This window comes from Lissotriton helveticus, chromosome 9 (genome assembly GCF_964261635.1).
Source record: "Lissotriton helveticus chromosome 9, aLisHel1.1, whole genome shotgun sequence".
Classification (NCBI taxonomy): domain Eukaryota; kingdom Metazoa; phylum Chordata; class Amphibia; order Caudata; family Salamandridae; genus Lissotriton; species Lissotriton helveticus.
Genome location: NC_136070.1, coordinates 356,321,837 through 356,345,230, shown reverse-complemented (window position 1 = coordinate 356,345,230; position 23,394 = coordinate 356,321,837). Strand labels below are relative to the sequence as shown.

Below are 23,394 nucleotides of genomic sequence, written 5' to 3'. Positions count from 1 at the left end.
AATTTCTTGATTGATTGATTGTGTATGAGCATGTATAGTGAGTACATTCTCAGTTGAAATGGCGTAAATAAAAGAAACAGCTGGATAAAATACTGGACGGTTCTGGAGTCCAAGATGGGAATACTTGCAAGAGTTTCTTTTACAGCTGAACTTGGGAACGTTGCTTAACTTCTTTGAACCTGTGGTGCTGGACCAATTGTTAGAGTTGGGGTGCTGCCTTCAATGTTGCATCAAAGAACAGCAGAACTGCCAGTACTGATGCCTATTTACTCTTGTTTATTCACGACGGCACATATTGAAATCAAACAACATGTACTACAGACCTCTTTTTCCATCTGAGTCCGTCCAAAACTTTTTATTTAAGTTTCACATATTACATACCAAAAGCTTCAAAAATAAATTCTTAAAATACTTGCACATCATACCAATATCATCCTCTGGTTCCAATACGTTATTTGTGATAATTCCTCACCTTCTCTCACCCATTCCACCATCTTCGCACAACTACTTACATTCCCATCTCACACCCAAAGTCATTTCAAACAAAACGACGATTTTTTCAAAAACTCTGATTTGTTCCATACATGCCATAGAACACATAGTACATAATATATACAATAAAGTCACACATTTACAAAAGTTCACAATTCCTATGGCCCAAAAACAGGCTTCAATGTTACAGCACTAAAGATATAGGGATTGTGAAAAACCCAGCTTCACACAGTGTTCTGTACAAGAGAGTGGTAATGATATAGTATGTAGCTGGTGGTGCACTGCGGAGCGCACTGTCGCAGAAATATTTTATAGCATTGTGCAGTAGCACGCTATCATTTAGAGACTGCACATTTTCAATTGAAATGGCAGGTAAATTTGCACATACATATAGTTCAACTAATAAAACTATACAGCACACAAATAATAACGTGCAGAAATTGGATTTCGGTGAATATCATTTGTTCATCACCAAATGTCTTGACTTGTTTAGATTCTATTAAAATCTGTTTCCATCTCACTTAAGAATTTCAAAAAAGTGCTCCTTTTTTGATTTCATAACTTCTGATATATTCTAAAATATGTTTAAAGTTTATTTACAGGTACTTAGATTTTGTTGTGTGTTACAAAAAAATACATTCTGCAGCACTGTTTCCCAAACTGTAGGTCGCAACTCAATTTTTGGTGGGTCTCAAAAGCTCGGTCAATAAATAAAGATGCCTTTAAATTCCGTATTTATCTTGTCAGATTTGCTGCGCTTTAAAGACAGAGGTCAAATGTTAGGCTGCTTATGCTTTTTTAACAAACTCTAATTTTGCATTCAGAGAAAGTGAATTATGTGACAATCTTTCTGAGTTACAGGAAGTGTGAAAGGAGATGCTGTAGGATGGCATTTGTTTGTAACACACAACAAAATGTAAATACCTATATATTACATGTGCACATTCAGCAGTTAGGAAAGTAAAAATGAAGTACATTCGTTTTGTAATTCTGAATTGTGATGGAAGCAAAGTTTTTAATACAATCAATCAAATCAGGACATTTTACTTTGTAATGCATACATGATAAATATTTACTGAAACACGATTTCCACACATCATCATTTGTGTGCTAAATAGTTTTATCAGTAAAACTGTCTATGCAAATTTTGTAAAAAATACAGTTGATGGGCAGAATGTAGAACAATGTCATACATTCACCCCAGTACAAGGATCTGGGCCTAAATCCATCGTTTTTTGGCACTCCACACCACCCTGGGTTAGACACTGGCTATATGCAAATCAGCTCTGACCCTGTGCCTCATGGGAACAGTCCAGCCCGAACTACCAAGCCATGTCTTTCCCAGACCGGAATCAAGCATCCAAGGACCGGTTTCTGGCTATCAGCCTTCATTCAGCCTGGATAGCTTGACTCCAGTGGTGTGGAGAGCCTGGGACTCACGTCTGAGTATACCCAGCCCACTCGGGGTGAAAATTGCAAAAAAAACAGTTGATGGACAGAATGTAGAACAATGTCATACATTCACCCCAGTACAAGGATCTGGGCCTAAATCCATCGTTCCTTTTGCACTCCACACCACCCTGGGTTAGACACTGGCTATATGCAAATCAGCTCTGACCCTGTGCCTCATGGGAACAGTCCAGCCCTAACTACCAAGCCATGTCTTTCCCAGACCGGAATCAAGCATCCAAGGACCGGTTTCTGGCTATCAGCCTTCATTCAGCCTGGATAGCTTGACTCCAGTGGTGTGGAGAGCCTGGGACTCACGTCTGAGTATACCCAGCCCACTCGGGGTGAAAATTGCAAAAAACACAGTTGATGGACAGAATGTAGAACAATGTCATACATTCACCCCAGTACAAGGATCTGGGCCTAAATCCATCGTTTTTTTGCACTCCACACCACCCTGGGTTAGACACTGGCTATATGCAAATCAGCTCTGACCCTGTGCCTCATGGGAACAGTCCAGCCCGAACTACCAAGCCATGTCTTTCCCAGACCGGAATCAAGCATCCAGACGTGAGTCCCAGGCTCTCCACACCACTGGAGTCAAGCTATTCAGGCTGAATGAAGGCTGATAGCCAGAAACCGGTCCTTGGATGCTTGATTCCGGTCTGGGAAAGACATGGCTTGGTAGTTCGGACTGGACTGTTCCCATGAGGCACAGGGTCAGAGCTGATTTGCATATAGCCAGTGTCTAACCCAGGGTGGTGTGGAGTGCAAAAAAACGATGGATTTAGGCCCAGATCCTTGTACTGGGGTGAATGTATGACATTGTTCTACATTCTGTCCATCAACTGTGTTTTATGCAAATTTTGTGCCATTTCAATGGCAAATGTACTGTTTGTAAACACCAGTTTGCTACCACACAATACTTTAGTTACATAAAAAACAAGCATTGGTTAATACATTATGTTTCGCCTACGTAATTAATAATAGGTTTTTTTTGGTTGTAAATGTTAGCTTGTGAGCAGTTATGCAGTATAAGTTACTGAAACTTCGTAAAAGTGTCATGACTTGTTTATTGAGAAAGGTGATATGTGCAGTAACTGCGTTTTTCACACAACTATTGATTTGCCACATTTACCACATAATCTGCAGATTAAAAAAAAGTTTCTATCCCAAACGGTTCAAAGATTACTGAAAAAACAGTGAAGTGTTGCACATTGGAATCCCCTTTGCAAAGGTTGACTGGTCAGCGTTCTGTTACTTATTGATATATTTGCGTGATGAACCAGTACTAATAATACGCTGCGACCTATGCCTAGACAGTGCTAACAAGTGCTGAAGGTCAGCGCAAGTTTAGAGACTGACACCTACCCCACCAGGCACCTGCAACTTTGCTACGAGTCTGCATGATGTGCTTAAAGCGCCCTTGGTCAGACAGCTGAAGAAAGCAAGGCTTGGAGTAAAAGTGTAATGGGTCGGACCTTGCGTAATGGCCAGAGCTGCCAACTTTAGAGCTGGGGAACCAGGTTTGAGCCTCGGCTCAACATCCTATGATTCTGGGCAAATCACGTAATCTCCCCATGCCTACCCAAAAAAATAATGTGTCATGTAATGTAACTGGTGCTCAAATAAAGCGCTACAATACCTTCAAGACCATCACACTGTTTAAAACAATAAAAAAATCAAATTTCTGTTTTTTTGTAGAATAATTTTAATTAAGTACACATATACACAGTGCTTTCTGTCAGAGGCCTGGACCTCTTATTACTATAAATACAGGCCTTTATTTCCCTAGTGCACTGACCAGATTGAAATCAATGACCATCCCGTTCCACCCACAGCCATCTGAACTGATTATATTAACCAACTGAGCTTTCATAATAAGAAAAATGCATTTCCCACAGATAAATTGAAGTGCCATTTATTTTTCCATTGAAGGTGTGTGCATTATATTTTATAAGCAAATGCCTGTAGATGAAAGGTCAACAAAATGTATAATATTTTATTCTTTTTACCCACGTCTCTGATCCTGCTGCCTGACTTTATTCACCTTGCCAGCTGAGTGTGACAGGGTATGTTACTGCAGTTTGATTTGGCGCAAGTAAGTAACATGCATCCCTGAACTCCTCAGTGCTTACATCATGGAAGGGAGAACATGGTTAACTTGGAGGAACTACAAAAGGAAAGTTAAAGCAGGCCCAGAAATGCGAGATCATAGACCTTAGTTGTCTTTCCCTTTAAACATGCTTCTGTGACAAGCGAGTGTACCTCCACCATGTGGAACAACAACTGTACTATTAGAAACCGGCAACAGCTATCAGATTGGCTTATGGAGAGCCCTGAAAATAAACTGTCACCCTGAAAGGAGTGTGCTGGGTGGGACGACAGTGGTTAGAGTGACACTGTTGAAACAGGCATCTGGTGATGCCGTGCAGTGTTGCCTGGATCACCAGAACCTGGTGGCCTTCAGGTCTGAGTTTCTATTATCCACTGTTTGTGAAAAAAGAACTGTTCATAGCAAGTGTGTAACTTTCTGGGGGAACAGAGCATGGGGTCCAGTTGTAATGTGGCTCAGTCTCCTGACCTTTCATCTTAAGAAATGTTTACTCCTGTTTAATGTTTCCCTCTTGAGTTCAAATCTAAAATTTCTGGTTTTGTTTTCTATATTGCAGCCTTTCATTCCTAGATTAAAATGAAGCCTAGAAGATCTAAGACATTTATTAAGTCATTAAAATTCAAACGAAAGGGTATAAAAATGTTGGGCAAATGGAAGCCAGTGGTGATAGACCCAAACCTTTTTGCTGATGAGAATTTTGGCGATATTGTGTGTTTCGAAGAACTCACTGAATATGAACTGCTGGATTCTAGTAAAGTGTTGAAAGGTAAAGGCACAAAGAGACAATTGGGTGGCGTAGGGAAGGAAGAGTTGGACATAGAGGAGGAGGAGGAGGAAGAGCCATCCCGTAAGAATAAAAGAAAGAAGCGCATTGCTAAGGAGAAAGCTGAAATTACAGAGGAAAATAATAACTCTGAGGTGGACCAGGGTGAGGCATCTGTGGATGATGAGGATTACCAGGCTGATGAATCCCAGCACACAGACCAAGCTGATGAGTGCAAAGCAACAGCAGAAATGGATACCACTCAGCAGCTATGCCGGAAAAAAAAAAAAAAGAAGAGAGTGAAAAAGAAGGTGATGGTACCATCTGAAGAACCACAGCTACCCAAAGCTTCCAAGAAGCCCAAGAACTGGTCTGCTGAAGCCCCATCAAGAGCCTCAGACAAGAAAGGAGATGTTTCTGCTTGGAAAGATTTATTTGTCCCACCTCCAGTTCTCCAGGCCTTGAGTTATTTGGGTTTCTCTGCTCCTACTCCCATACAGGCACTAACTCTGCCATCTGCTATCCGAGACCACATGGATATCCTTGGCGCTGCAGAAACAGGTAACTTATTTGTTGTATGGTTTTTGTAATTGGTCCTGTCAGGAAAGAATATAGGTGGCGGACTCTGCAACTTCTGTCTAATTTATTTTCTTCTGTGATCACATGGGAACACTTTGTTGCATGTTTTAACAAGTAAAATATGGTTGTGCCTAAGAATGCATTTGCTGGACTTTGTATCAGAAGCTTCATGTTTGTATTCACTGTGTGGCAAATAACACTAATACATATGTTGGAGTACCAAGATGTTATATAAAAACCTACGTTAAAGTTGCACGCTTGTAAAGCAGACATCAATGTTTACTGTGCTTAGTTGACCAAACCTGCAGTAATTGTAAGTGGAATTAAGAATCTCATCATTGGATCTTAAGTCTTCCCCAGATGCAAACCTGTAGGGTTCTCCCTGCTTCAAGCTCTCTCTAACTGATCCCATAAAAGAGATCAGGCTTAATTCTTTGCGTATTAGAATGTGAAGGCCCTGTTAAGTTAGTTTTTTAATGGATAGCAGTGCAATTTTCACAACTTGTATTTGAGCACAAGGTGCCACCGTGTGTTCCTTGGAATTCAAGTAAGATTCCAGAAGTATTTCTTTAATAAAGTATTTATTGAAATGAATTATCTAAAAAGATGTGGTCTAGATAAGCCATCAGTATCCCGATATAATAACTACTTTTCATAAGGCTTAATTAGAACAATAACCCCAAAGGGAAGTTGCTTACATTAATATTTTACGTGAAAAATGGCCAGAGACATATTGGGATTTAAATAGTTCTATTCAAGAAGGGTGCTATACACAAGTGAAAAATGATTATGCAGTGCTCAGGTGATAATGTGTGACATTAAGAACTGAGGTAATTAAAAAATACGCCAAAAACAGAGACATGCCTCCATAAGTTGCTGATTGGAAACATTTGGACTAAACAAAAATTACAACGATTTGACTAGGCAATGGTACTTCTAGCACAGTCCACTTGCTAAAGATGTCAATGATGTTTCTGTTCCTAAACAAGTGTCTAGATTATCCTGACAACAGGACCTGGAGACACTTGTCGCAGCTTCACTTCAAGAAGCAAAGAACCACTGGCAAAGCCAAAAGGCTTATGTTGGAACTGGCCCTTCTTGCAGGGTCATCCCCAAACTTTTTGCTTCTTCCTCCCTTATTTTTCCTGACCCGTGGCTGTTGGCAATAGGACTCTGCGCACTTTACCACTGCTGATCAGTGTTAAAGTGCATATTCTCTCTGTGTACATTGTTATTCTGATTGGATATACATGTTTGGCATATTTGTATCACCATGAAGTCCCTAGTAAAGTGCACTGGGTGTGCCAGGGCTGGTGATGACAAATGCTACTAGTGGGCCTGCAGCACTGATTGTGCCACCCACGGGAGTAGCCCTAAAATGATGTCTCAGGCCTGACACTGCAGTGCCTGTGTGCAGTTTAGAACTGCCATGTCCTTCTGGTCAGTGTCCCCATTGACCAGGCCAAACCCTTCCCTTTTTGTGCACATCAGTCACCCCTATGGATGGCCCAAGGTACCCCCCTGGGCAGGGTGCAGTGTATGTAAAAGGTAGGGCATGTACTAGTGCAGGTGACATGCTCTGGTAGTGAATGGCAGCCATTTTCGTTTTTCACTACTGTAAGGCTATCTTGCTCCATAGGTTAACATGGGGGATGCTGGCTACAGTGGTTAACAGCATTTCTTCCCATAGGAACAAGATAGGACATAAGTATCTAGTATCCCTGAACTCAGAATTTAATAACACATCTTTTAGGAAAGGTTGTTTTTAAATCCTGTGTTTGAGAACAGCACTTTTAGAAAGTTGCTGTTCTCTTGTCTGACCCTTCTGTGTGCCTGGGCCTGTTTGTGTATTGACTGTCTGGTTTGAGAGTGACAGGGGCTGGGGGATTCCCCAGGAGGCTGGATGAGTCAGCACTAGGCTGAATGACTGCAATTGCAACTGGAGTGGTGGGAGGAGTTAGCACCTGGGCTGAATAGGGCTGTGCCTGCCTTCCACAATGCTGGCTCTACCCCCCTGCTGGGCGGCTGAGGACCCTGCCCCTCACTCTGAAAGGAAAGATGCAGCCAGCAAAACAAGGTGCTCAGGATCCACCCAGAACTGGTTCAGACCGGGCTCAGAGCCCACATGCACCAAGAGAACAAAGACTTTAGGGGTATAAGTACAGGACCCCTGACAACAGAAAATTAGATCATCCTGGAATCAAGAAGGAACCTCTGCCAAGGAGAAAGCAGAACTGAAGAAGGAAGACTGTCCTGCTGTTGCTCTGCTGGACTGACCTGTTGCTTTGCTGCCAAGGAGAGGGGAAGGACTTTGCTGCTGAGCTGTGTCCCCTGTCTTGAAGGAATCTCCAAGGGCCTGAGTAGAGCTGGCTCCCTGTTTTGAAGTCCCAGGAACAAAAGGACTTCGCCCCCAGCTTCCCTGAACTCTGCTGAGAGAGTTCTGTCCTTCCTAGAGTGCTTGATCCAGTCGTGGGGCCTCTGGAAGTGGTACCTGTGCTGGGAAGCTTGAAACTAAGCTTGAGTGACTTTTGAACTTGAAAAGTGTCGCATCGCTCGCTTGCGGAGCGCATCCCCGACAGTGCGAGAAGTTTCCCGCCGCTACGGAGGTCGAGATCGTCGCAGCGCCTGACGCCGCTGCCAGAGACGTCGCATCCTTCGTTTGCGGGACGCAGCAGACCGGTGCGGGAGAATCGAACATCGCTGCGAGAGTCGTCGCAAAGCCTGTCGTCGCTGAGTGAGAATGCCGCACCGCTTGCTTGCGGACCGCATCACGTCGCTGCGAGCATCGTCGCAGAACCATCGCATCGAGGAGCTGCGAGAGAGGGGATCACCGCTGGACCGCGCATCGTCACCCCGGAGATCGTCGCAGCCCCTACGAGATTGTTGCATCGTGCCTTTGCGAGAACAGACTTCCTACGGAACCTACGCACCGGAATCCATACAAGTGGCCTTCCTCCCCATACAGACCGGATTCGTCGCAACACACCCGCTGCTGCAGCGGGGCTGTCGCATCGCCTCCCCAGGGTCTGAGGAGCAACGCATCGCTTGTTTTCCACCGCACCAGCTTCTGCTTTTGGAACTTTGTTGCAACTAAAAGGTACTGTGAGTAAACGTGACGCAACTGTGAACTTTTCACGCATCTGTAGAGAATTCTATCGCAACGTAGAGAATTCTATCGCAACCTAAAGAATTTTAACGCAACCTTAAGAACTCTTTTGAAACCATATTCTTGAACTGTGTATGTTGGATTTTTGTCGTTTTGGTCTTGTGTAGTTTAGATTAAAATACCTTTATTTTTCTAAACTGTTGTGGAGTCAGTTTGTGGTGTTTTCACTGTGTTACTGTGAGTGTTGGTACAAATACTTTACGCATTGCCTCTGGTTAGCCTAGACTGCTCGTGCCAAGCTACCTAGAGGGTGAGCAGGGGTTATCTCAGAGGGTTATCTCCTTGCCCTGACTAGAAGCAAGGGTCCCTATTTGGACAGTGGTACCTACCTCTGCCAACTAGAGACCCCCAGATCTAACAGTTTAACTTATTTTAAACCTGCTATGGCGAACCTAACAATTCTAACTTTTTTTTATGGGATGTGCTTGGCAATAGCTGTGTGACAAAGTGTGTGTTGCTCCCAGCTGTCCTAGAAAGAAACTGTCCTACTACTTAAGTCCTGGGGCTGTAACAATATGGAAGCTGGGAGAAGGACACTTTGTTGAACAGTTTAGGCTAGCATAGGCAAACCCTTCCCACAAGAAGAGTTTGAACATGAAAGACCTCAATGGAAATATACTACTTAAAATAAACTTTTGGGAATGGACCAGCAGCAGTAAGCAAGCCAATGCGCGTACCTGTGTTTGCCTTCTGATGAAAACAGCATCGAAGCCAAAAACATGTTATGAGCAGCAAAGTAATGAAAATGTAACGCTTGTTAGTGAGTAGCCTTAGCCTAAACAAGAAGACATAAACCACGTATTGAGAACATCAACATCGGATCTCCCAGACAGCAATAGCTGTCTGAAGCTGGTCTAAAAGGAAGTGACTATCAATCGATGTTTAAAAAATGTTGTGAGCCAGTGGTCATGCCAAAAGGAGGAACTGCTTAACCCTACACGTTTCTGGCTGAAGGCCTGCTCAGCGTCTATCTTCGAAACTGAAAAATTAATATATGATGCCAGCACATGTACACAATTGTGCAGGTGTTCAGATGTGTAACACATTCATGAAATTTTACTAGACTTAACTGCAAATAGTAGTTCATCTAAGATCTCTGGAAAAACAACCAAAAACTCTGTCAAGGTCGATTATTAATATTGTTGTTGAAAATAAATTAAAGAGGTAGACATGTTTAGGTTTGGGATGTTAAAGACTTCAATTCCTCAAACAAATGCAGCTAAAACAACAGTCAAATATTCCCATAATATGACGAAAATAAAGGAGAGACATATTTTATTGACAGATTAATTTTGAGCAAAGGGTGGTTGTGAATAGCATGACTCACTTACCTCGATTCCTATTAATAGCAGACCGGACACTCTCCTGCCTGTCAGCCAGCAGGAATGAGTGGATAAGCTGTGCTCCTTTTCTCTTGGGTGCTCAAAAACAAATGTTGCAGCCCGTTGCCATCCACATACAATTGAAAAGAGATTCTGATAATTGAAAAACGTCTAGAAAGATGCAGACCGCATTAAATGAATATGGTTCAGTAAATTTAGAAACCACAAAACCATGAGTAAGAAAGTTAACTGTCTTTTTTTTAGAATGCAAACGAAAAATATTTTGCCATTCAGTGGCTCAAACGGTCATTGGAAGCATTTCTGAAGTCAGATTAGTGGTAAAAATTAGACTCCTGCTATTGTTCAGTTTACCATTTCCAGGTAAACTAATAGCGATGAACAGCTAAATTTACAAGCATGTTAAAATTATTTTCCTAAATGTTTTATTTGTTGTGGAAATTGTTTAACATCATAGGAACCACAAAAAGCTGGTGTTTAACCTTAAAACGAGTGAGATAAAAAAAAATAGAATACATTGGTCTATTTAGCAAAAATTGCCCCTATCTGGGTTCTTTTTCAGTTTAAGCTCTACAAAGGTAGTGAGTGTAATCCATTTCCTTACTTGTTTGTTGAACAATAAATGGATGTTACCACCCCTTGTTGGAGTAGCTATGTTCCTAGTCACCTGCTGGCAGTTTGTTTGTCAGTGTGTATTTTTATGAAATGTTGCACCAAGGGAGCATTTGTTTTGAATCTCACTCTGCTCAGATATTGCAGACTCTGTATCTTTATCTTCTAAGTGGTTTGCACTATGTATAATAAATTGCAGGGACACCGAGTTGCATACATCATGCTAGGATTTTTTTTGTGTTCCAATATTCAAATGTATTTGTAGTTAGTGGGCATGCATGTCAGTGTCCACATTTGAAGTATCCAACAATGGAGGAAAGAACATAGTGGGGCTGGCTCTTTGTTAGTTTGTTCTCTGTCTGACCAGTTGTCCCAAATGTGTTTGCCTTTCTTGAGGGCAAGCGTTGCTTTATCCATTGAATTGGCCAGGCTTGTCCATATATGCTAGTGCAGTAAGAACTGACTGTAAGACAGGTTATGAAATAAACATATGGACCGTTTTTTCTGTCGAGTAGAAATTGTAAACTTGTGATCATTTTCGAAAATCAGGATTTTATGTTATAATTTATTTTTGTATAGCGCCAAATCACCGGCAGGTCTCTAAGCGCTTTTGAGAGAGAGGCCCGAGGCCTGTTGGTGTTACATAACAGCTGCACAGGCATGGACAGTTTAAACAACACCTAAAGCTTCCCTGAATAGGAGAGCTTTGAGGTGTTTCCTGAAGGGGAGGAGGGCGGGTTTCCTGAAGGTGGTCAGGCAGTTGGTTCCAAAGTTTGGGAGTAAAAATTGAGAGAAATGGGGTGTCCAGGACACTTAGTTGAACAAGTTAGGATTTGAGCATTCTTTTGTCCATGGGTAGATTTATTAATCCTAAAGGTCAAAGGAACAAACCAGGCAAGGTAGATTTATATTCTCGCCTTTAATCATGCAAATGTTTAATTTGTGAAGCCATGTTGACATAAGGTGATGAGCCTGGACGATCTGTAGTGATTTACAAAGGGAACAATGCATTTTAGCCCTTATTTGGAGGATCCCCAAATAGCTGAATTATTCTGTTTGTACTTGAGCTCTTTTTTTATTGAACCAATACATTTTCATGGTCTCTTTTTTAGGCAGCGGGAAAACACTGGCCTTTGCAATTCCCATGATCCATTCAATACTCGAGTGGCGAGAAGCCCAGAATCATCCAAATGATAAGGAAGAAGACGTTCTTGATGTGACTGACGAGCCCTTTCTTGATACAGATGTACAGACAGACTTTATAGAGGATAAAGCAAAAGACATTCACAGAACTGATAATAAAGAGGACGACAATCACAACGGTGATGATGAAGGGGAGGAATCTGCTAATGTTGGGTGTGTGAAGGTTTTGGAAAATGTTGACTTTAATTTTAATTCCAGTACGTCTGCTGCAAAATCTCCTGCTGTGGATAAAAATCGACCTCTGCTGGGGCTTGTTGTGACCCCCACAAGGGAATTGGCAGTCCAAGTAAAACATCATATTGATGCAGTAGCCAGATTTACAGGTCAGTGGAGACATTCCATATTATTCCTGTGTGTTCATATGTGAAAGTAGAAGTTTGTTCATTTTGTTACTGGGAGAGTGGGTTATAAAGAGTTGTGCCGTTGGTCCTACCATTCATATTTCACTTTGCACAAGTGAACAAATATGTAGTTAAAAACATTTAAAAAAAGAGGTTCGCTATTTAAAAAAAATAAAATAAAATACCAAAATCACTGGTCACTCAGGGCAGTATGGTGTTTTAAAAAGGCTGTGATGGTTTCACATCATGGGACCACGTCATTCATTTTTAATTTGTAATAATTAAAAGTTGAGATGATGTGGCCACAGTGCTCTCTAACAGGGGTTACTTAATTGACATCGATTTACACCAATGAAAAGTTTGAGAATTCCTGCTTTTGTTTGCGTTTTGATTTGATATAACTTGAGAGAATGAAAAAGAATCGTGTATGGAAGAGCATGTGTTCATTTGTTAAGGCACACGGATTTTTCTTATTTGAAGGCACTGTAATCCTTGTTTTTTTTTTCTTTCTAAATTCAAGAGAGGAGTGTCCCCAGAGCTATACTCTGGGGTCTGGTGCAGCGACCCTGAGTAAATGGATGTTTTTTAGTTTTTTTTTGTTATAATTTGTTTGTTGGGTTTTTAAATTTTTTTTTTAAAGAAATGTTTCATGCATTTAGCCCTTTCCATGCACCCCCCGGCCATCCGAGGTCACGGTGGGCGTTTGCGTCGGACGGCCAGGGGCCGTCCGAACCGCGCATGTGTGGAATTCGCCCGCACCGCAGGGGAATTCCAGACTTGTTCAAGGGGTTAAACAGACACCATCAGCAATCAAATGTATGTTGACATTGTTAGAATAATAGAATAATTTACAAAATAGATGTTATCATATAAGCATTACATAGTCAGTGCTTTTGTTTATGCAAAGCATTTAGGAGTCTTGCGAAGAACAGGATGTTAATATTATCAAAGCATTCAGGAGTCTTGCGAAGAACAGGATGTTAATATTATCAAATTAAATAGAAGGGTAAAGCCCCGTTAGGCCGACCTATTAGGGGAACAACATATGCCAGCTGCATGGTAACGCCACCCTCCTCGACACACCCGCCCCCACACAACTGCACATTGATCACATATTGAGATTGTATGACGCCAACCATTGTTATTTAAATGATCATATGTAAACTTGGAAATGTACATGAGGTGCACCGTGTTTGGGGCCTCGCAAATTTCCCGGGTTGAGGTCCTCTTCTCTATGATGTCTAATTCACTCTGTGCCATTAGTTTGCACGTGTGTCTCGTCTGTCCCTGAGGGGGTCTCTGCATTTCCGAATTCTCCTGCCAGGCAATTCGGAAATCTGCTAATATCGCGTCCCATGCTGCCGCAAACAGCACGCACCCCAATAGTGTCTTCTTGACAGAGCGCCACGCTTTCCGCCTGGGCCGAGCATATTAAGTATTGGGACCAGACCTTTGTATTTAGGGGTTCAGAAGATTTCCGCCACCTGGTAATTAGTCGCTTAGCTACAATGAGTCCAAGGTCTATGAAACAAGTCGTTACTTTGTGTATTTTAAGTCTCTGATAAAGACCCAAAAGGCATAATTCACCTCAAGAAATAAACTGTGGCAAGATGCTGGTCGGGCCAGTCTCCATCTAATGAAAACACACAGTGTAATTGCTACAATTTAGTGTTCTGTGCAAAAAACGAGATGTAAGCACACTGAATTAAACAACAGCATCCTAAGACAAATATAGTCAGTTGAGAATAACTCAGCGACCGGGATAAGGGTTCGCTGCTGCCTTTCTCGGGTACGAATCATACTGGCCTCTTCCTTTGCTGTACGGAGAGGAGCGACTCTGTGCCCTAAGTAACTCTTGTCCGCTGTGCTTCCACAAGCTTTTAACACACTTACTTCATAGCAGAAAGCAAGCAAGCCGCTGATCTTCTAATACCACTTCCTGATCAACCCGGAGCAGGAAACGTTTTTTTCCCCAGTAACAACAACAACTAGAAAACCTGGAGTGCCACGCTCCCGAAGCCACCATGTTTAGACTGTTGATGGTATAAAAACTGTTTAGGTAGAAGCTGCGAAAGACTTGATGTGCCTGGCCACATGTAAAACTTTCACTTTCTGCCCAACAATCACCAGGCTGCTTCGGCGACCCGTGCCTAATTAAAGTGAAAGCACGCATTGAGCGCTCCTTATACAAGTAGCTCCCATCATTGTCCCACGAGTGCTGTGTGGGTGCGCTGCAAATTCAAGTGCTCCATTGTCCCACATTATTCATTAAAAAAAATTGGGCTCACAGACTAAATAAGGCGTCCAGTGTGACAACCGAAGTATAAGGGCCTGTCGTTATGGGAGGTAACAAATGCAGACAAGGCGGTACCAAGGAGGGACTAACAAGGCTCTTTACGAACCAGACGCCTGCATTTACGAAGGGCACTGACATTGACACAAGCCAATGACAAATATGTGCGGAGAGTGGGCGAAGCTTATATTAAATACTCCACTACAAAAAGAATCCAAGATCAGCGCATACGCGCTGACTCTAGGCTCGACCCAAAAAGGGCAGCTAAATCAGATAGCCAAATTATGTTCTTACTAAAAAGATAGGATGTGCTTAGGATGTCCCACAAACACAGTTGGCCTATAGGCAAATAGAGTTCATTCTCTGCTTCATACCTGCATCTCTTCACACTGTTATGGAGCTACACGCCGTCTCCATCTACCTGCATCAATCTCCGTAGCTTCCGACTGTTCCTGTAGTCCCTCTCAACTCTTTGCCTACCCCATACCACCTCATCAATCCCTCCGCAAGCTCTAAAACCTTTCCTCTGCACAATACACCAAATATTTGCACAGTGCAGTCTGTATACATCAGCAGCTCGGGAAGGAACTGGGATATGATGAAAGGGTGGACGCTCTTGAAGAATCATACATTTAAGAGCTGGCTGGACCAGTAATGGTAAAAACTGGAAGTAGTTTCAAGGAAAGAGGGAACTGAGTGATCTTTCCCGACGTTTATCTTTTTCTTAAATATGGCGGAATTGTGCAATGTATTGTATTGCCACTTACATGGTGCTTTCATAAGACTTAAAGGGCCCAAAGTGTTTTCCAGTGCTCGTTTAAGAGGGTACTTTGTTTGTTTTACAGGGTTACACTTAAGATGATGGTATAGACTACAGTGAATACCAGAGACTACAGTCGTTCTCAGGGGTCCATCCAGGAGCTGAGAACGAAGAGTCCGAGGAATACAGCAGACATCACTGTTGTAGGCTTATGAGTTCTAGGCCAATAATACAGAGTCATCACAAATAAGACAGCTTGTGGCAGGGAACCCAAGGAATATCACACTGACAAGAGTAGTTTATCCAGGAGGTCTACCTGGACTATGTGGAAGCAGTCCACAAAGGAGCTAGGGAATGACACAGCCACCACATGGTCTATGGGGTTCATCCAGAGGGTGGTGGAGGCAGAAATTGAGAAATACGAAAGATACCTGTGCCCTGGGCACCCCCCAACTTTTTCCTGACTGATGCTGGTAGTAACTGATTTGACTGACACTGGGCTCTGCCTAACCAGGGCCAGTGCTGAGCTGAAAGGAACACATTAGAATACAATTAAAACACCCAACATACACTAGGGTACGCTATGGTATGGTGGGGTACCCCTGTAATTGGCTGACCTACCCCATAGTCCCCTAGTATATCATAGGGCAGGGGATTGAAACTGCCCCTAGAAGTCCCCAGTACCCTGAGGCATGGCAGTTTAGAGGCCTGCAGCTTTTTGCTGATGCCTGAGGTCAGTTTAAAAGCAGCACTGGGTGCCAGGACAGCTTTTAAACAGTAAATTGTGCCCACACTCGACTTTGGTGGGAGGGGCACTTAAAAATAGAAAACCTACAATGTTTTGGCATATTAGGGATCCCCAAGGTCTCCCCTAGGTATTCCAGGGGTGGGTGGGGGGGGGGGGGGTCAGTTATCCATAAGGTACACCCTTATAAAATGAGTTTTTATATGCCTGGGTAAAGTGAAATTTCACATTTCACTCCCCACATTGTGTTAAAAGTGCTGCTCAAATTCGACTTTAATGCTAGGAGCACTGGGTAAGGAGGATCTGCACTTACTTACTAAGGTCTCCCCTAAGGTCTCCCTTAGTTGCACAGGGGGTGTGGGTCCTGTAGTAATTAGGGAAATACCTATAACATGTTTTTATAAGCCCTGGTGCTAGAAAACTGTCCCAAGTCATTTTCCCCATTGCAAACCCATGGCCCATAGGTTAACATGGTAGGAAGTTATTGATTAATAAATATTGATAGGAGAGGACTAGCCGGGCCATTCAAACACTTCTCAGAATGGTAGTAGTAAATACAAAAATATTATATTGTTGAATTTCTCCTAAAGTGTACATACAAGAAGTTATAAGACTTTCATGTTTGTAAGTCCACATTCAGCATTCCAGTGGTCTGCCCCAATTGGTCAGAGTTAAGTGGATTAGCCAGGTTGCTTTGAAGAGGTGATAAGGAACCCCTAGGGTTAACAACTCTGCTGGGAGGGCAGTGTGCTGGTCTATAGGAACACCAGGCCAGGGGTTGGAGTTGTAAACCATGCTCTTCAAAGGCAGAGGGGAGGCCTGGGTTTCAGTTTCCCTCTTACACTCTTGACCCAGAGTCAGGGCTAGGCTTAAGGAAGGTATGTGCAGATGGTATGGGTAGAGTCCATGGAAATAAGACATTCCAAGGGGTGTGTTTAGCCAGCTCTTACCTCCTTGCTGGAAAATCAGCCATTATGGATTTGAAAGATTGCTGCACTCTGGGACAATATAATGCCACACTCTGCAGGATGTGGTCATAACTGAGGAGTTACCCTGCTCTCATTGGTCAGAACTGACCTGGTGTTTGACCCAGAGAATTTTGGTAATAAGTATCTGAGAGGGGCAGAGCCCTCCAGATCTGCTGCTTGAAACTGAACGAAGCAAGAAGTGCCCTGCTGAGAAGATTTTGCTGTGCAAGGCCTGACCTATGAAGACTGCACCATCTGAAACTGCAGCCCTGTGGATTATCTTGCTGGAAAAGCACTACACATTGGACTCACTGAAAGCTACAGGTTAAAATAAGCTCAACTGGAACATCACCAACTAAATCCACACCTTGGAGACCCATCAGTGGATTTGTAAAGGTTTTGCACCAGTGGATTGTGGGAACTGAAGTCCCAAACGTTCAAGGACCATCTTGGAGCTTCCAGACCTTTGGAGTAAGTTTGAGCCACTTTGGGACCTCTTGAGGAACTTCAGGAAGAAGTTTGGACTAACTTTGGAAAAAATCTCCATAGAGGGACCGACTCAACCTGGCCAGCCAGGCCGCCTGCCTTCAACCGCAAGCTGGCCAAGCCATCCAGGTTTGTCCTGCTAAAAGCTCCATAGCATTGACTTAGAGATTGACTGGGACTAGAGAAAATCTGAAGCCGGCGAACCCTCACCAAATCCGGCTACATGAAGAGCATTGAGAGACCTAGAGAGAAAAAGCTCCAGAAAAGTTTCTAAGTCCGCTCGTAGAAAAGTCGACCGGGAGCAACCGCGAGAGCCAAGCCACCTGCCTTCCATCGCGCCTGGATTCTTGATTTGGCCCGCTGAAGCAAACTTGAAATATTTTCTAAGTCCGCTCCAGGGAAGTTCATCGGGAACTCATCACAAGTCAAACCGGCGAACCCTCACCGAATCCGGATTACCTGGGAGCTTCAAGGGGCTTCGAGAGAAAAAGCTCCAGAAAATGTTCTAAATGTGCAGTTGGAAACTTGTACTGGGACCTGTCGGGGGCTGTAGCCGCTCAGGGCTCCATCGCGTCCGGCCTGAAACTTTGACTTTGACCCGGTCTATCGCGAGCATGTATCACAATATGGTGCTATAATCTTCTAAGTGCTATATTTTATGAAATCTTTAAAAATTCATATCTCCGGTTCCCTTTTGTCGTTTTGTTGCCATTTTAAAGATAAAAATATTTCCTATTTTTATAAATTGGTGTTGGATTTTTACTATGTGTTGTGTCTTAAATATTTACTGAAATGGTGTTTTTGAATGCTTTACATACCTGTCTTTGAAGTTAAGCCTGTCTGCTCACAGCCACGTTACCAAGAGTTGAGCATAGGAATAATTTTCTAAGACCTATGCTGGGTCCTATCATGTGTTAGTGGCCTTATTGCCAGTGGCAGACCTACATTTGCCCTTACCAATATCCCACTTTCCAAAAATACCAGAGTAGTGAATTTCTGAGGCCCACCCAAAAGCGATTTGGAGCCCTTGGCTCTACTTGGTCTAAAGGGCCCAAACTAGGAATACACCTACAGACAGCTCAGTGTGAAGTTAGATCAATGAGGCCTACCCAGAAGCAGTGAAGGTCCAACCAAAAGACATCTCATTATAGGGTTTTCAGGGGCCACCCAGCAGGAGTGTTTAAGGGTAAATTCACCTATGTGGCTGAGAATCAGAACACCATGTAGAAAGAAAGTCATTACATTATCAACAAGGAGGGTGGGCCGGAGAAGTTAGGGAGACCACTTGAATGGTAGAGGGCAGGCTTTCTTGTCCAAGGCACTAAAAGGGAAAACGTCACAGGAAGATGTCCTTAGCCTGGATGCCCATGAGGCAGAGGTAATTGGAGTCAAGGGTAAAAGGGACTAGGTTTTAATGACAAACAGATGTGGGAAGGTCTAAGCCCAAGTCTCGCCTGCCAAGACTGCAAGCTGCCTCAGGGAAATACGCAGCACAAAAGAACCACCTGTGAAGAAACAAACACGTAGGCAGGCAGCAAAACTATACTTGTAAACAGTTATTTTTCTCCACATTGACAGGACTATGCTGAGAAGCAACCAGGAAGTGGATTGACAGAGCTAAGAGGGTGCCAGTGACTCACCTGGAGGGTGGTTTCCTGGACAGAGAAATAGATGGGCCACTTTGGAGGAAGCAAATTCTCCTCTGTGCTGGGACAACGGAAAGATGTGTTCCACAATGTAATATACCGTGTTTAAGTACCATTGGTGAGACCCATTAGGGTTCAAAGATCATTTTACAAGAGACGTAAATGGTGTACCCAAGAAATATTTAACCCCTTCAACGCGGCGCAGATTTTCGCGCTGTGCTGAAGGTTCTATTGAGCGGGCGGGGCCGTGACGGAGCGATTCCGACATGCGCACAGCCCAACCGGTGCTCATGATGGAATGGCTCCGTCATGAGTGCCGAAGGGGTTAAAATGCTGCAGGAAATTTAGATATTTTTTTTTTAATACGCTGAGGCATTAGTATTTGCCATGAATTAATCACTATTGGAAGGTGTCTTGTTTCAGACATGTGGCAGTCTCACTCAGAAGACCAGCAGTTGAATCTGCGGTTCTGATCGTCACTTTGTCTCAGAAGTGACAAGGATCGAGTTTGAGTGAAGGCAAGCACATCAAATACTTGGAATGTATAACAGGGCACCTTCCTGGAACACAGGATTCAAATCCAAGACCAGTTTGGGTCAATAAACAAGCAATCCATACCTTTCAGGGTTTCTTGGAGGTATATCCACCATAAGAATCAGGATTTTAATACAGGGTCAAATTATGAATTTTAAGACCCTTTTGCAGAGTATCTTTGCTAATAAAAACAAATAATTCATTCGCCGATATCCGTTGGTTAAGAAATTGGACTTGTAACGGATGCAACCCCACCCGTAAATGGCAAAGCATGTAGAAAAATAACACATTTAAACTAAGTGGAACAATCATACCAGATGTTTGGAAATGAGCACCGTATGCATTATTATTATTTTTTGAGAAAATGTAAAATGTATTTTACATGTTCCACATAATGTGTCTACCTTTTGTCAACTTGTCTAAATGAATACACATCATTCGTGCAGAACCTTTTTGTGTCCTGTCCTCAATACTCTAGACTATCCGAGCGCTAACAATTTACAGCTTGTCCTCTCCAGTGCAAGGTTGCCCAAGATCACACCTATTACATACTGAATACCAAACATTCAGATCAAATGGGTTAGCTACTAAATCACTGCCCCTACTTGGGAGGCTGTCGATGAAATTATACAGCTCCCAGTGCCCGTTTTTGCAACTCATATATGGAATCCTCAGGAACCGGTACAACTGCGCTCTAATGATTACAGCCCGCGCTGTATACAAAAGTTTGCGTATTCTTCTCCCAACAGCAATGTCACTAAGAAATGAAGCAGCGTTATTTTAAGTAGGAAAGATGGATTTGAGGATTTCAGAAATGAAACCGTTAAAATATTCCCCAAGATAGACTAACCTGTGCAAAAATAGATAATGTAACCTAATAATGAGCATTTTTTTTTTTTAAATACACCTAAGGAAAAAAACATATCCAACACACCTTGTCACCCATGAAGGTCTAAAATACACACCCCGGGTAGTGTGTGGTTTCTTGTGGAAATGAAAAACATCACGTGTGTGCACCCTAAAAGTAGAAAGTCTAAACAGCACTTGTTTTGGAGGACAGAGCCTTTTTCCGCAATATTCGGACTCTAATCCAGAGGTAAAAAAACGGAAAAGGAACAAGAAGAGAAAGATTAGATAAACAGTGGAAAAGGGAGAAAGGAGAGGCGGTTAACTTTAAAGTCGTGCATCCTGCACACACATTCACACGCGCGAAGGCGAATAAAGAACAAAAACAAGGCAGAAGAGACGCAAGACGTCGTGCGCGTGCACATCACCTGTCCAGGCGCGTGCACATCTTGAGTCCCCTTTCGCAACAAAAATCGATGACAATAGATCTCGCCAAGCGAGCCGCTGCGCTGCATTGCTAGGCGAGACATAAAAATTCCATAAAGGGGCTCGTAGAGCCATTCACAGTCACCAGCGTACTGAAACCCATAAGCTATGCACCTCTCTCCCACACCTGAATTAAATGTTACACTGCTAAGCGTTGCGTTATATAACACGATAACCACGCCTCATTGCGCATCAGGCATGACATGGAGACACTTCCCACAGAGGATCAAAACAAGGATAGCACACTTACAGCTACACACCAGACACCATGTGGCATGCTACCCATGTTGGCAAGCGCTTCAACGCCCCACAGACATCTGTATAAGTGTTGCAATAAAATACAATCCTAATATAATGTGCCAACGGAAAGCATGTGTGAGAAGGTGCCTCTTTTTTTTTTTTTTTTAAACAATTTTATTGATTCAAAGAAACATACAATGGGCATTTGAAAGGCGTTCCATGCATACAGAAATAAGGCAAATCAAAGAAATCAAGTACATCATCACAAATTGAAGAAAACAATCTAGTTGTGGCAATCAGTCAGCCCCTCCCCTTCTCCCTGGACCCCCATCCCCCCTCCCTACTCTGAGGCGCTATCGCTGTCTAACTGTGGTGGCTCGCAGATGAACTCTCTATACTCATTCCATGCTCCCCAAATCTTGGCCCATTTCTGCGGACATTTCCGATTCTGATACACTGCCCTTTCTGCCACCATTGCAAAGTCCAAATCTGAGCACCAGTCCCTGAGCGCCGGCACCAAAGGAGATCCCCAGACTCTGGCTATATTCATTTAGCATACATAATACTTAGCGTGACCCAGTCCTGCATGGAGTGATTGAAATCGTTAGGCTCCCAAATGTTTAATAAGCAGCAGCGCGGTTCCGGAACCAGTGAGTCCTTCACTACTTGTGATATAGTCCGCATAACCTTAGCCCAAAAACAGGCAATCTGAGGGCAGTCCCAAATAGTATGAAAGAATGTTCCCTCCTCCCCGCATCCAATACTGATGTGTGATTTTTCTTATCTTGTGAAGAGTGGCCCTAGTATAATATACTCGGTGCAAAATTATTTTCAACTGTATTAATCGGAGCCTAGACAGCACAGCAACTTCCCGAGGAGAGGAAAGCGCGGTTTGCCAATCCGACTCATCGAAGTCGCCCACCTCCGCAGCCCAGGCTGCCCTTCGCTTCAGAGTGGGGTCAGGCAGGTTATTAACAAGTTTGCGATAAACCAAGGAGGTCGCCCTTTTGGGCATATGTTCCGTAAGTAGCCTATCTTCTAGTGGGGTAGATTCAGGTAGCTCTGCTCCAGGTTGGATCAGTGACTTCAGGGCATGGCTAATCTGTAAATATCGAAATCGCTCCTTGTGCGCTAAATCATAGTGTTCCACAAGTTGTTCAAAGGAAAGGACGGCACCTCGCCTCCAAAGGTCTCCAACCGTAGAGATACCAATCAAGTCCCAGACCTCAAAGCCCCTACTGTTGCATAGACGGCCCAGTCAACGCGACAACCAGAGTGGCGTCATCTGCGTAAGCGTGTCTTTACATTTCAGGCGAGCCGAGGCCAAATACCACAGCCTCACCGTATGGGCCGTGGGGCCAAGCAAGGCCGCAGCACTTTTTGTGTCGTAGAGTGCGGCCAGCACACCTCCGCCACCTAGGTCCGCTTTATACGCTGGTTCAGTCTGCGGAGCGTGCAACCAGTGGTTTATAATCTTTAACTGGGCCGCCCAGTAATATAATTGAATATCAGGGAGTGCTATGCCTCCATCAAACCAGCTCTTAACTAATTTATGCTTGGAAATGAGCGCTGGTTTGTCCCCCCAGAGGAGACCCGAGACCAGTGCGTTTATGGACGTGAAATACTTTAGAGGCACTAGAAACGGGGTATTCTCAAGGATATAAAGCAGCCGCGGCAAGTCATCATTTTAAAGAAGGTGCCTCTTTTGACATGGTTAGCCCCCCACTTTTTGCCTGGACAATTATGTGGGTTTGATTGTAGTGCACAGGGTCCCTGCCAACCAGATCGCCAGTGCTTCTTCCCTAAAACGGTCCCACAATTGGCCCTGTAGGCCCTCTGTAATTTCCTGGGTACCTAGGGCATTGGGACTGAAGAGGATCTCCTAGGGTCCCCTTACCTAGCCCAGAAAGACTGCCACTGCAGCATGCATGGCTTGGTTCAGACCAAACGACAAAGTCGACATGGCCCACTGTCTGTGTGCCATTCCAACTAGCACTGCCTAAGGTATAGGTAAGTCACCCCTCTAGGTGGCCTTACCGCCTTAAGGCACGGTGCACAATATATCTTGAAGCCAGAAGTGTTTGGTATGAAACTACTCCTCTCAATAAACCCTCACTGATGCCAGTGGGGGATTTATTTAAACATGCACTCAGGGGGCACCTCAGAGGTGCCCCATGAAATCCTTCAAACCCTGGTGTGGTCACAGACTGGCTTTAGGCAGCCTGCCACCACCAGACATGTTTCTGGACCCCTGGGTAGAGATCCCCACTCTCTGGGACCAGGCACAAAGAACATCCTGGGCCAAGTGGTCACTCCTCCCCCAGAGTGG

The 23,394-nt window shown here is 43.6% G+C and overlaps 1 protein-coding gene across 1 annotated transcript in view; it reads left to right on the top strand.

The window, feature by feature from the left end:
* Nucleotides 1-23,394, top strand: part of DDX24 (DEAD-box helicase 24) — a 174,154-nt gene that overhangs the window by 12,510 nt on the left and 138,250 nt on the right. Inside the window, exons 2-3 of the mRNA XM_078660095.1 lie at nucleotides 4,614-5,381; nucleotides 11,630-12,043. Of these exons, the coding sequence (XP_078516221.1) occupies nucleotides 4,634-5,381; nucleotides 11,630-12,043 (1,162 nt within the window). The 5' untranslated portion in view covers nucleotides 4,614-4,633. The remainder of the gene's footprint in view (nucleotides 1-4,613; nucleotides 5,382-11,629; nucleotides 12,044-23,394) is intronic.